The 14,356-nt window shown below is 42.3% G+C and overlaps 2 protein-coding genes and 1 pseudogene across 2 annotated transcripts; 1 reads left to right on the top strand and 2 right to left on the bottom strand.

Annotated features, from left to right (window-relative positions):
- Positions 1-605: 605 nt before the first annotated feature.
- Positions 606-3,797, bottom strand: LOC120286812 (annotated as a pseudogene).
- Positions 3,798-5,498: 1,701 nt separating this feature from the next.
- LOC104439931 lies at positions 5,499-12,105 on the bottom strand. The gene is made up of 10 exons (XM_039300786.1): positions 11,292-12,105; positions 10,420-10,656; positions 9,744-10,022; positions 9,207-9,326; positions 7,783-8,418; positions 7,630-7,698; positions 7,318-7,479; positions 6,668-6,885; positions 6,230-6,574; positions 5,499-5,917 (listed from the first exon to the last, which is right to left on the bottom strand). The coding sequence occupies exons 2-9, from the start codon at positions 10,609-10,611 to the stop codon at positions 6,481-6,483; spliced, it is 1,770 nt and encodes a 589-aa protein (XP_039156720.1). The 5' UTR covers positions 10,612-10,656; positions 11,292-12,105; the 3' UTR covers positions 5,499-5,917; positions 6,230-6,480.
- Positions 12,106-13,105: 1,000 nt separating this feature from the next.
- LOC104415546 (NADPH-dependent aldehyde reductase 1, chloroplastic) lies at positions 13,106-14,249 on the top strand. Its single transcript, XM_010026874.3, has 3 exons — positions 13,106-13,605; positions 13,765-14,123; positions 14,227-14,249. The coding sequence occupies exons 1-3, from the start codon at positions 13,106-13,108 to the stop codon at positions 14,247-14,249; spliced, it is 882 nt and encodes a 293-aa protein (XP_010025176.2).
- The last annotated feature ends 107 nt before the right edge of the window (positions 14,250-14,356 follow it).

The raw sequence follows: 14,356 nt of genomic DNA, 5'->3' as shown, positions 1-14,356 counted from the left end.
CAGCTTACCACGATAATCAGATCATCATCGATCCCTATATCATCGGCAATTCCCTCGAGCCTCTTTGGCACACTTCGAAAAGGTACCTTTCGATTTAAGCCAACCTATTTTATGCTGCCACGTACCAAATGCTCAGCCTATTCCCATCGACACTATGCAAGGCATCATAATTGAACACTTCTCCAGAAACTACAGTTGCCGTCTAAGCAAGCCCAAGAACGTTATTACATTTACATTTGGGTTTGCTGGAGCAGGGTCCACTCCGATTCTTGAAAAAAGCGGCTTACTCGGTTCCAATCCCGGAGCTAAGGCACCCTTACTCTTTGAATCTTGAGTTTTAGAAGTGGTCGGATCACGCTGTCTAAAACAAGTTCGGCATCAGTATTCAGTATAGTTATTGCTGGTTTGGACCAAGAACTGACATGGGCTATGCAGGAACTTGAAGGCGTACACGAGCCAAACAAGGCACTACAACCAAATAAGGTTAAAAGAATGCCCTGAAAATGACTGTACGTGCGTACTATAGCCATTTCAGTTGGACATTAACCACATGACCAATCACTGGAGAGAACATTCACTTCAATCAAAAAAGACTAACCAGAATCTACATCCGGCATGAAATGACTATCGAATTTAGTGATACTACTACCCAGAACTGAAGCCAGTTTATGGACGGTAAACAAGAAAATTGAAAGATTTAAGCATGATTTAATTTCCAAGTTCAGCTTCCTTGGCGATCCCCAGGAACTGGGGCCACGAATATTTCAGTCATGAATTCCAAAGTATATATGGCTCGTGAAATTCTTGTCAACATTCTCCAAAATATGAAAGCTATGCTTTAGTCTTCTTCCCTTTAGTTTCTGTTGCAGGTTTGGCCTTGAAAGGCAAGAATGTCTTCCCACCCATGTATCCTCTTAAAACTTCTGGAACCTCAACTCCATCTTCTCTCTGGTAGTTCTCAAGTATGCAGCAAATCGTCCTCTCAGTGGCAGTCAGGGTAGAATTTAGTAGTGAACATATTGCTTCACTTGCTCATTGCTCTGACAGATTGCAAAAAGGAAAAGGAAGAAAATCAAGTACGTCAGCCGAAAGGAGGTGTTTTTATGCATAACAGAATGTTGTCAAAATAAAGTAAAGAAATATTGACATCACTAGCAGAACAATCACTGGCTTCCAGTCAGCCAAAACCATTAACCAGAAATCGCTAGTAGATCCATCAGACTAGATTTTGCACATAGGATAACATGAATAAACTTGGACAGAGAAATTGAAAGGACATACTGGATACTCCTCAAATATCCTCCTCCTTTAAAAGATCATATTCAGGCAGAAAAGCATAGTTTCATCAACTATTATTCTAGACAATGAAACCTTCCTAGCTAGTTGTCACAAATAATCATTTCCATGCATGCAAAAAATGCTCAAGTACTAGCTTAAAAAGAGTCACCTTCTTCTGACCATATCGTATTTCAGTCTCCTTGCCTGATAATCAGTACAATTCGAACAGGACACAAGTTCTCTGTAAGTCTGTGATGCAGGAAACCAGCCCTCAAGATCATTACTTCTTTGCGGCAGCATCATTCAGAGCACCAGAAACAATTGCTATGACATGATATGGGATCTTAAGCTGCAGTAACAAGAGACACCAGAAAGTGAATCTGACATACAAGAACACAACCTATTCATGAGGACAGCACTCTTTCAATGCTAAACATAGTGCAGCAACATGAAATTAATTCAGGGGTTCATGAGGTGAGAAGTAAATACCGCCTGGTAAAACTCCTCAAATTTTAATCATTTCCTCGTGCATGTCCCAAGACTCGTTGCCATTTGGAGTGGTGATGCAAAATTGCTCCACTTTCTCAAACTGATGAACTCTGAAAATTCCTAGAGTATCACGACCATGGGAACCAGCCTCTTTGCGGAAGCAAGACGAGATATCCAGCATACCTGGTCAAAATTCCAATACAAGCCGAATCAGATCAGAACGATGTCCACACATAACAACTATAATCAACATCACTACCGGACCTTATTGGTAGCTGCGATGGATGGATCCAATCATCAAGATGATAAGCACAGAGTGGCTGCTCAGCAGTAGCAATGAGATATTTATCATCTCCCTCTCCAGTTACCTAATTGGACATCACTAATCAGTCCTGACAGATACATTCAAGCGGTACAACTTATAGTTTCATTGAAACTTCAGTAATGATAACTCCTCAAATCTTGCATAGCAGCAAAAAGAGGGAAGAAATTGTGACGGTATCGTTCATCTGTTACCTTGTAGAGTTCTTCATCAAATTGTGCTAGTTGAGCACATTTGCCATGATATCTTGCTTCATAAAGAAAGGTGTTTGTAGGGCTGTGTATCCCCTTTTCTCCAAGAAATCCAGTCCAAAACAAATCAGAGCTTGATTAAGGCGGACACCGTCCCCCTTCAAGTAGAACCCCTAGCCCCAGCCACGTCAGCACCTATATAAATCCAAGCATACTGAAATTGACACAAAATATTCGCGAGAATAACTTTGGAGAGTAGCATTAAAAAGTGGTAAATAATTAGAAAACTAGTGGAACCTCAGACCTCGTGACTCTCAAGCGCAAGCATATTTTCAAATTGCAGTACACAACCCTAAGGGTATTTCGATACCTTTCTTCAAGTCCGCAATTTCAAGAAGATCCACAAGCTCTACATGGTTCTTTAGCTTGGGCTCCACCCTTTGTCTCCCATGTCCTAACAACTGCATTATTTGCCTATAAATGCTCGAAGTAAATAATCCTCTAAATTCGCACAAAGTATCGCAACATCATTTTCCAACTGAAAAGGCCAATTACCTCATCATTGTTCACAGGCACGGAATCATGCACAAGGTTCCCGACTATTTCCAGCCTGGATTTTAAGGCCATCCAAGCTTCACGGACTTGACTTCTTTCTCGGCCGTCAGCTTCTTATTCTCATTGGTGTTCGCTATCATCTGGACTAGCATCCTGCCAGACTAAAAAATGGCAAGCACGGCGCCATTACCAATCGAGTTCAACAGAGAAAAATTTCCACAATCTATGTACAGGCAATGCGGATCTCACCATAACCAAACTAAGCCCAGTCTCAAAACAGTCAAAATTTGAACACACAGGAAAGCTTCTTTTCGCACATGGGTAATCGAGTAAACTGCGAGCGCGATTGCATCCATAAAAAGACTGAAACTTTTCAGATCTATCGTAATAAACACAGGCACCGGAGCAGTCAAAACGGTCAAAGATAAAAAAAAAAAAAAAATCTTTTTTTTTTTTTTACAAGATTCGTTTCTTATTCAGGTTCCGCGGGCGCTAAATAAGGTCCCGAATGCCCAGGCCTCATCAAGAGCATAAGAGAACTCACGATTTTGAGCTGGGCGACGCGCTTGTTGATCTTGTTGAACTCCTTGCGCAGATTCTCGAGCTCGAAACTGACCTGAAATCGCAAAATCACGAAACCCGGGGTGAGAAAGAGACCGGCACGCGCCGAATCGAGAGACGCGGGGGGCGAGTGATTCTTACGCTGGCGCCACTCCTTGTCGAGGTTGATGATCTCTCGTCGACGATGTCGACGTTGGCGAAGCGGCGGCGCTGGGACTCCCGGATGATCTCGGGTTGTTCCCCTTCTCTTCCCGGAACAGATTGATGTCCAGCATTCTGCGACTGTCTCTGTCTTTCTCTCTCTAGAGGGATGGAGGAAGAGGAAGGAGGAGACGAAAGAGCAGAAAAGGCTTATGCGCTCTCTAAAACCCTACGTGGAGGCTACGCTTATGATGCGGAGGAGGAGAAGGGGGACTTGGCCCAAGGAGCTTTAGACTCTCAAGGGGCTTTGGGAAGTGGGTTCCCAAACGCACCCGATGTGGGAATAAGATGTAAAAACTTCCAAAAATCTCATACTTTTGATAAATTTATCTCAGTTCTTTTTTTTTTAAGTGAAAAATTTTGAAGTTCACTGCCAGTGGCACATTCTACCTAAACTTTTTGCGACACAACAAACCTTGAACTTTCATTTTTGTGACACATTTATCTTAATTATAAGAGCGTTTTGATCTTTTTACTTTTAATTTTTTTTTCTTTTTTGCCAATCATGACGTCGAGAAGTCGGCATAAGGTGAGGGTGCCCTCGCCTAGGCTAGCTAGGGGCCACCCTCACTAGCGTTGGGCGAGGGCGGCTCTCGGCTAGGTCGGGCGAGGGCACCTCACCGGGCCCTCGCCTAATGCAAGCAAGGGCGGCCTCGTTGGCATCGGGCGTGGGCCTCTCTTGTTAGATCTGGCGAGGCTGCCCTCGCCTGACCAAGCCGAGGGCTGCCCTCGCCCAATGCCAGCTTCCCTCGGTTAGTTTCGCCATGGCCGGCGGAGGAAAATAGAAAAAGAAAAAAAAAGAAAGAATAGGATGAAAATGCTTTTTTTAATGAGATAAATGTGTTATGATTTACAAAGTTTAAGATTTTTATATTACAAAAAAGTTTGTGGTAAATTTCTCATTTTAGGTAAAGTCTAGAGTTTTTGGTGGTCTTTTTCCTAATAAGATTTTGTGCCTAGAGACGCGTTCGGAATGAGCTTATGCTATACCCAGAGTGGGATTGGGCACGCGCGTCAAACAATCGCCCAACCTCTGGCCCCACACTCGACCGAGCAATTGTTTACGGAGGAGAGAGAGAGAGAGAGAGAGAGAGGGATTTAACCATCCATCTAGGCTACCATTTCTACAAGCTAATTCCCATTATATAGAATCCACTTTGGATTTTTTTTTCCAGGTATGAAGAAGAGCTAAAGCCGAATACAAAATTTAACGTGATTACCTAATAAAAATTCTTTAAGAGGTAATGGAAAGAAGCCTTGTCGTAAAATTGGTTTTTTACTCTCTTTCTATAAATTTCAATAAATGACGTGAAAAAGTGATTATAAACTCTAATGACAATTGATTGTTAAGTCAAACCAATGGAATTGATTCGATCTGATTTTGTTTTCCACATATATGCTCTTACGAGTAAGTGTAGATATGGTAAATGAAGATTCCACGAATGGTAATTAACTTCCCCAATCTGATTGGCACTTCAATTTTTTTTCGTGAAATCATATTATTCTCAGCAAAAAGGAGATGCCATCCTTTATTAATGGTCTTCGCTTTCTCGAGTAAGTTCTTCGGAATCCAATGTTGCGGCACCAGAGCTTGAAGAGTAATAATTCATTTGTTTTGCAAAAAATAAATAGATTGACAAATACTTTTATCAAAACAAGTAGTTATATCACTCAAAATAATTAGCTTCATTGCCGACAATAATTTATACTTGAACATTTTCATGAATGATGAAGATATTTTCATACACACATTTTGTGAGACAAATGATTAATTTTAAGAAAATGTTTTCCTAAACATGAATTTTTCATGAAAAAGCAGACCCTCATTATAAAGGACTAGACAGAGGAGATCATGATCATCAGATGTCTTAACATAAGGAAATACACAATGCACTGGGAAGTATTGCAATCCCCATCTCATTTTTCACTCAAAGAACTTTTATTGTTATACAGAGAATTTGGCGACGCTTTTTTCTCTATCTTCAAGACGACTATGCTACTACACTTCTTACCAAAAAGAATTACGTTGGAGAAAGACTCTCCTCCACCCTAATCATGGGCCTAGAGAGAAAAGAATGGGAATGAATTTCGGCCACACTAAGACGGTGTATTGTACGTACTTTCCTCGGAGCTTTTATGGTTTTTGCAGTCGATGCTTCCATTTTTGGGGGGAAACAGTCAGTCCGGCTGGTAAACGTCGCGTCATGATCCATAAATCTTGATGGATGGCAATTCCGGAGGATGATGGCTGATCAAATTTGCCCATAGATTAGCAAGTTTGAGAAAATACTGCTCTCGTCCCAGAAAATCATCTTCATACCTGGGTCAACAACAGCAAACAGCATTTTAGAAGCAAAATTAAGGTTCCAAGCAAAAGGTTCAACGTATATAGCCAGCCAAAAGATTCCATGCTGCCACAAAGAGAATAAAAAGAGACAACCTAAGACTAGGGAAAATACTTGGGAATCCCATTCGAGAACTTTTGTTTTTAAAACAGCCTTCAGATGCAATAGATAACCTTAGCAGATCGAGTACTTGCATGACTAAAGTGACAACTCTGTGATAATGGTGATCTTGTACCAGACCGAACCCCCTGATGGATAAGAACAGAATTAAATTAGTATATACATACCCGGCACTGTTCCTGGATTCAACAGAGACAAACGGCAAACAGGTTCTTCACAAGAAAAAATAGCCTTCTGGAGTACACCTGCATTGAGAGTGTAAACATGCTTGATAGACTCCAATAAAGCCTTGACACTGTCCTCATATTGGAACTCCAGCGGATCAGATATGTTTTGAAGAGCTTCTTCAAGGCCTGAACTGGACCACATAGTAGTACATTCATCTAAAAGAGCAGATGCGCCAGAGAAATCTCTATAATTAAGAAGAATCCATGGTTTGTATAACATGGCTGATGCCCCAAGAACTCCAACTGCTCTGTAAACTTCTCCCAGGGCAAGTACATACTGCTTGCCTAAATGATGTGAAAACAACAGCACATTAAATTCGAGGTCCAAAGAAACTCTAGTCATCACTATTTTTATCGTTCTTGGTAGCTATAACATACCTTTCTTTTTCAGATAATATTTGACTGGAAACATTCTTCTCTAGAGATTGCTTCCATATTGAGGCTCCATGCTTTAGCTCTTGAGCACAAGCAGAGATCATTTTGGACCATGTGGAAACATAATTAGATTGTGCCTCAGCTGATCCTAATTTTAAAATTTTCAGTACCAAGGCTACGTGTCTCAAGAGTTCAACCAATGACTTTGAATCTCTCTCTACCTGTAGACAAGCAAGGTACTGCTACAGTTAAGTTCAAGAGACAAACAACAGCCCAGTTGGATGTCAACTTTTCATATCAGAACCAACTTAAGATATATTGATTTTTGACTCTAAAATTAAGCAGACTGTTCAGACAGACAAATAAACAAAGAAAAAGGGAGAAGTTTATCCATTTTTGACCACAACATTCCCAGAACAATTGCATTAGCAGCCTTGTCCACAAATCTCATACCAGGGACTCTTATCTTGGATTACTTGCAAGGCAACAAAATGTTCCGGCAGGACTGATCCAAAGGAAAGATAGATAATAGAGTGTGCAATAACCACCATCCTACAAGTATCTCAGTTGCAAATATATCTCCAATGATTTCACTTGATAACAATTTGCCAATCCATGTGATCTTCCATTAAGCACAGACGAGAAATTCATACCGATGACAATCTGCTCGACAAGTTATATTCTGCCTCAATTATGCGGAACTTTTCTCCAGATAAGACTTCAAGAAATGTACTGATGCTGATATCTCTCTCAGATAGATTATTTGAGGGCGGTTGCAAGATTGACTTGCTTAAATGCAGCTCATTGTAAAGCTCCTACAGCAAGAAGGTTGACTCAGAGTTACTCCATACACATTGAAGCAATCATAATGAAATAGCTGAAAAAATCTTAGATGTTGAAATGAGGAAAGAATTGATATAATAGTAAAGGAAGTAACTAAAACGATCAATTTAGTAAACATAAACCTGAATTTCCTCATCATGAGCTTTTGCCTTCGCAGTTTCACCGGCAAGATCAACAGGGTCATGTGCCTTCTGACAAATAGCATATTATCAACACTCAGGGTTTGAGCAACTTCATAACAAAACAAGCAATTCATCGCATGAACGGATCTTCACCTGATTAAGATGCCGGCAAGCAACAAGGCACAACTCATCCTTCAAATTGCAATAGAATTGAACAAGATCATCAAGTTTTAATTCAATGCCAAAACTTTGAGGCAAATCCACAGGACTGGTTATAGAGACTTCTGCAGATTTGGTCCCAGGGTAGACATCCTTATGCTCCCAAGAAATATCCTCTAAGACGTTTAGTTTATTTCCTACTCTGGACATTGGCACAGTGTGGCTTGAATTCGACCCATCAACACCGAGCCATGGAGTACTTGTACCAAAGCTCTGAGCTTCATCTCCTCTCGGTGTATAGGCACCCTGAAAATCCCATTCATCAAAGTCATCCTTTTTGATTGCTGAATCTGGTTCCGAATTTGTCCAGGTGGTATTCAGTGCACCCTCACTCAGCTTCTTAATGTCAGCTGCGGGAGTACTCGGCATGGATTCACTGTACAGACTTGATATGAGATCAGTAATGGATGTTCCTGAAGTTAGTTTAGTTCTATCTCTTGTATCAGGTGTAGGTTCTTTGATAAAACTGTCACCTTGAACTATTGTATCTTCTTTCCCTAAATCTTCACCACCAAAAAGAGACGATGGCAGAGCTTCCTTTTTCCCATTCCCTTGATGTTTCTCATTTCTCTAGAAAGTAAATAATGAAAAGTCAACCAACAGAAGTATCATATGGAAGAATCTAAATTTAAATCTGCAAAACAATATTCCCTAGTGACAACTAATACCAAAATTAAGGATTTAACATCCATTGAAGTGCATTATTTCCACCAAAGCAAAAATTCGTGAGAAATTGCTGGCCATTTAGTTTATACGTGTACATTTCAATTTTTAGCTTGGTGCTGTATAATAGACCGTAGCTTCTAATCTCAGACAAAAAACAAGAGGAACAACTAAAGCATGATATCTACTGCAGAACCTAGGACTTCACTGTCAGCTGGAAGTGTTAGAGACAGGTCAACTGTTGAGCATTTAGATTGGAACAACGAGATTGACATACATTATAAGGGCTGCAATAGAAATATGTACGATAGGGAAAACCAGTTAGTAAATTCAACGGACTTTTTATTCTCCTTATAGGCATTTATTAAATGTAGGCGAATATCTTGAGACATGATTCTTTGAGTCACTGATAACACACCATTGACAGGGCATAATCTGAAATGCAAAAAAAAAAAAGGGGGAAAAAAAAAATATAATACGACTTTGGTGACAGCTCATGCTTCAATATCAATTTAGCTCCTTAAAATGCATGATTAAGTGCTAAATAATGAAAATTACACTAGGCAATTTCATCACCCGCATGATTCTAACAAATGATGTCGTGGGAAAAAAATTGTGCATTCCTTGCTATCCTACTAACTTTATCCAGGTGGCATACCTGGTAAAACTTGTTTAAATCAGCAAAAGACTCATACCTCATGCTTTGATGCAGCTTCTGATAAAGCGTCTTTAAATTCCCAAAGATTTTCGCCAAAGTCAACACTACTCTCCGTTGTACTTGTCTTTGCACCATTATCAGCAAGCCTCAGATCATCCTGGCATAAAAAATTCAGAAAACAGAGATTTTAGCCTCTAAACGAGCAATATGTGAACTTACTTGCCAATGTGATTTCATTCACACTACAAATTTTAGATTTCCACAAATTCTAGACAAAGTTTAGCACTTGGTTTGATTTAGTAAATTCTAATCACTAGAATTGTTAATTGTCATTCTGCTAGCTTTCTGAAAATAATATTTCATGAGATCGTTTTCTTTTGTAGAAAACCATTATACCAACATTAAATAAAGTCGTAATTAATTCCGACTCAGATTCAACTGAATCTAATGAAAATTCACCTATTCATAAATAATTTTGATTTTCAAACGTGCATGGCAAGTGGAATAAATAAAGAAAGCCACCAAAGATTTCATGAATTCCACAATCATTCGACTCATACAAGTGATGCAGTACCTGAGCACTTGAACCAGTTTCTGAAGATGCACACCTAAAGTCCCAATCGTTTTCCTCGATTTCAGCAACTCCATCAACTTGATTGAAATTAGCTTCATGATTGGAGCCTTTCAGGTCAATCTTGGCTTTTGGGTTCAAGTCATACACAGAATTTGACGTCACAAATTTATCAGCAATCCACTTTGATGAGGCAAACAGATCGGATTGTCCATGTGCACCATTGCTAAAATCAAAAGTGGCTTCAGTAGTTGGTGAACTTCTGAATGTTGCCCCATTACCCTTTGGCAAAAGAAATTGCGAGATTTCAGTAAATATTATCATGTTTCTATGGAAAATTTGCGGCTCCAGAATGGAATAGAACTATCAAGCCATGAATTCCATATTGAGTTCCACTTGACCGACGTTCATTGATCACTCAAACTTCATGATCTGCTTATTTATATAGGAACCAGATCAAATTACATCCACAAAAAGAATACCTATAGCTACTGCCAAATTTTAAGACAGTGAGACAAGATGATCTTTCTGACTTTTCTTCAAATGTCTCAATTATAATGTATCAAGATACAAATCAGCCATGTTAAGGGGAATACTGGCTGGATTACTTTCTTCAGATAACATAAAAATAAACATCATATACACTAATACACGAGATAACAGGAACTTTTAGAGTTACCTTATGGTTCTCATGATTGAATTGAGTTTCAATTTCTGCACCTTTGAATTCCCAACCAAAATCGTTGCCTGTATCCTCCTCTTTTCTAACAGAATCAATAACAAGCCCATTAATGCCTGACTTCAGTGTGTCGAAGCTTGGAGTGGGAACATGCACATTAAAATTCCAACCACTGCCACTTGAAATGGACATGTTCACATTCTCAGCTGCATCAATCTCAACTTTATTCTGCTTTTCCTGGTTAAACAGATGGCAGAGACGTGGGTGTGTTTGCATCCAGAAGACAAAAGGACGAAAAATATATCTACTTTGCCAATATGATTATGCATTGCCAAAGACTAGAATTCTCAAGGGAAGAACAAGAGGAACAGGGGCACATAGAGCAATTGTATAATAAAGATGTATAGAGGTTCTACATTGCAATAGGAAGGCCCAGATAATAAAATGCAACATCCTCTAGATATTAACAGTCCTTTGCAATCGAAGCTTCAATTTGACACAATCATCAGTGTAGTGGTGGCCCCAAAAGGTGCACACGTTCTTCATCTCCAAATTTGTGAAGCACAACAATGCACCATCAGCCCGCAATGATTCCTCACTCTAAATAGACAGAATATATGATTTGAAACATCACATGGCCAGTTGTGGACAGTTTTGGATCCCAGAACTGTATAATACAGATATCATATATACAATCTCAACAAAAGGAGACAACTTGCGTTTTCTCTGTGAGCACACTTGAACAATTTTACAATCATTTCGTTTCTCTTAATGATCTTTCGAATTCTATGACTTCTAATGACTCCTCAACTCCTTCAAGACTACAAATTTAGAATGAAAAACCAAAACAAACGAATATGTCGAGCCTTTACCTCAATATTCTGGTCGTTGGACACTCTCTCCGCATCCACAAACTTAAATTCCCACTCTTCATCATCATCTAACTCACCGTTTCCGTTAAGCACGGAGGAGTCTATCCCGTTCGAGCTCAACTTCAGATTCGACCCAGTTTGAGCTTTAACGTTCAGATCCTGACCGTGTACCACCGAGTTCGCGTCATGATACGTATCCGTTCCATTTTGATTACCGACTTTCGGACTCCGATCATACAAATTAGAAATCAAGTCGTTCAATCCGACGCCGACATTCAAATCGGAACTCCTCTTCACCGAATGACCATTCGGAAGCTTAAACGCGTGACCACCGGCCACTGAAGGATCGACTGCGGCAGGTTGTTCCTCCTCCTCCTCTTCCCCGAATATCGACAACGGTATAGCTCCTTCGGCTTCCGCCACTGGGCTTCCAGTGAATTCGCGCTGCTCGGCGCCGGAGCAGCGGCGACCTGCGGTTCCACAACGCGATCCGCGAATAAATCAGGTACCGCCGGCGAGCCCGAGTTGCTCGGGGGACCGGCGACGGATTTGGAAGGCGAGATCCGGCCGAAGCTGACGAAATCGGACCAGTCGTCGTCGTTCTGAGAGGCGGAGGCGGAGGCGGGTGCTCCACCGTTGCCGGAAAATGAGGCGGCGGCGGAAGCGGCCGTGGAGCTGGGGGCGGAGGCGAAGGCGAAGTCCCCGAAGCCGTCGTCGTCGTCGTCGTCGTCGACGCGGATGCCGGCCGCCATGGACGGAGGCGAAGGACGGAGAGGGAGGACGGAGGGGGCTTGGCTCGCGAGCGATCGCTCGCGGTGGGGGGGCGATTACGGCGTGTTCTCGACGGTTTTGAGTGCGCGCGTGGCTTATGGGGTGGCTCGCGAGTGCGCCGCCGTGCTGACCTGGACGTAGGGCCAAGCCTTCTTTAATTTTTCGGTCGGATTGATTTCTGAATTTGTTGAATGAGGTCTTCAACTTTAGACAAATATATAATGAGATCCATACACTTTCAATTTATTTAATATAATTTTAAAATTTTTAAAATTTATTTAATTTAGTCGTTAGACTATATGAAAATATTTAAATGACCCTCTAATTTTGACTGGATATGCAATACTACAAATGTTGCAAAAGTGCAATGATATTATATATTTATGATCATTAATTTATGTAGTATGCAAGGAAAAATAAGGGTTCTTCACATTATTTCCAATCCTAAGTTAATGGATGTTCAAAGCTAATACTATTTTGATATATATAAAGAATATGTGTTAAATATTTATTTGATGATGATAATATCTTGAATCATATTGATACTCACGAAAAATGAGTCAGTTTGATCATGCTACTCACAAAAATCCCTTTCCATTTCTATACATGTTCTTAGAAAAAAGTTTATTACTATTCTCTCATTAAGAAAATCGACATAAATGTGATGACGTGTTATGTTTTTTTCCTCTAATTTTTTCTAACGCCGAAATTCCTTTCTTTCCTCCTTCCCTTCGGACGTCCCCTTCTCTACGTACGTGTCCGCCGAACGCGTGCAATCCTCCACGTGGTCCCCCTTCCCACCGCCACTCAGCGTGACGTGGCAGCAATCCCGAACGAAGGATATACAAAGGCGGCCTCGCCGATTCGATCTCGTCCGTCGCCCTTTGAACTCGCACCGAATGCTCTCTCGCTTGCACTTCTACTCTTTCTCATGCAGGCTGTCATCGGCGACTAAACTCTGCTGCCGTCGCTACCATCATCACCGGACGACTAAGCTCCCGACAGCGTTGCTTCCGGCGAGCCGTCGGGTTCCGTGGAGATCGATGGCTTCGGGAGGAGACCAGTTTCCGCCGCAGAGGCAGGAGCGGCAGCCCGGGAAGGAGCACGCCATGGATCCTACACCTCAGTTCAGCAGCACCGACTACAAGCCTTCCAACAAGCTCCAGGGGCGGGTGGCGCTCGTGACCGGAGGCGACTCCGGGATCGGGCGGGCCGTGTGCCACTGCTTCGCGCGGGAGGGCGCCACGGTCGCGTTCACGTACGTGAAGGGGCGGGAGGACAAGGACGCGCAGGACGCGCTCCAGATGCTGAAGCAGGCGAAGGCCCCCGACGCCAAGGACCCGATGGCCGTGGCGGCCGACCTTGGGTTCGACGAGAACTGCAGGAGGGTGGTCAATGAGGTCGTGAACGCCTACGGCCGGATCGACATCCTGGTGAACAACGCGGCCGAGCAGCATGAATGCAGCACGGTCGAGGAGATCGATGAGGGTAGGCTCGAGAGGGTGTTCAGGACTAACATCTTCTCTTACTTTTTCACGGTTAGGTAAGGATTCCATTACTTTATCATCACCAGTAAAGGTAGTGAGGGCATAATCATTTCAGGAAGTGATCGCAACTCTAGACTGTCATTAGGTGCTGTCATCAGTCTAGTAATTATCAGTTTGTAGATCACCTCTTGGCATGTATGGCATTGTCTGCGCAGGCACGCGCTGAAGCACATGAAGGAAGGCGGCTCGATCATCAACACCACGTCGGTGAACGCCTACAAGGGCAACGCCAAGCTCCTCGACTACACATCCACCAAAGGCGCGATCGTGGCCTTCACAAGGGGCCTCGCGCTCCAGCTCGTGGACAGAGGCATAAGGGTCAATGGGGTTGCGCCGGGCCCGATCTGGACCCCGCTGATCCCGGCATCCTTCACCGAGGAGGAGACCAGGAACTTTGGGAAACAAGTTCCCATGAAGAGGGCTGGCCAGCCCATCGAAGTCGCGCCGTCCTTTGTGTTCCTCGCGTGCAACCACTGCTCGTCCTACATCACCGGGCAAGTCCTCCACCCTAATGGTGAGAGTCCACAGTCTCTCAATTCTGAACATGCTGTCCTTTTCCTTTTCAAGTGAGATTGAAGCATGATTGTGTGCCCCGTTGCATTTCTGGCCTCTTGCAGGTGGAACGATCGTGAATGGATGAGGATCGGCGATGGCAAGGCTAGGCTGCATGTTTTGCACTTTTGCTTTGGTGGGTCTGTTTTTGTGTGCAAATAATGCTATGGTTTCATGGACTGGTATGGTGGGGAT

This window comes from Eucalyptus grandis, chromosome 8 (genome assembly GCF_016545825.1).
Source record: "Eucalyptus grandis isolate ANBG69807.140 chromosome 8, ASM1654582v1, whole genome shotgun sequence".
Classification (NCBI taxonomy): Eukaryota; Viridiplantae; Streptophyta; class Magnoliopsida; order Myrtales; family Myrtaceae; genus Eucalyptus; species Eucalyptus grandis.
Note: the sequence above shows the minus strand (reverse complement) of the source record. Positions and strands in the feature narration are given on the sequence as shown.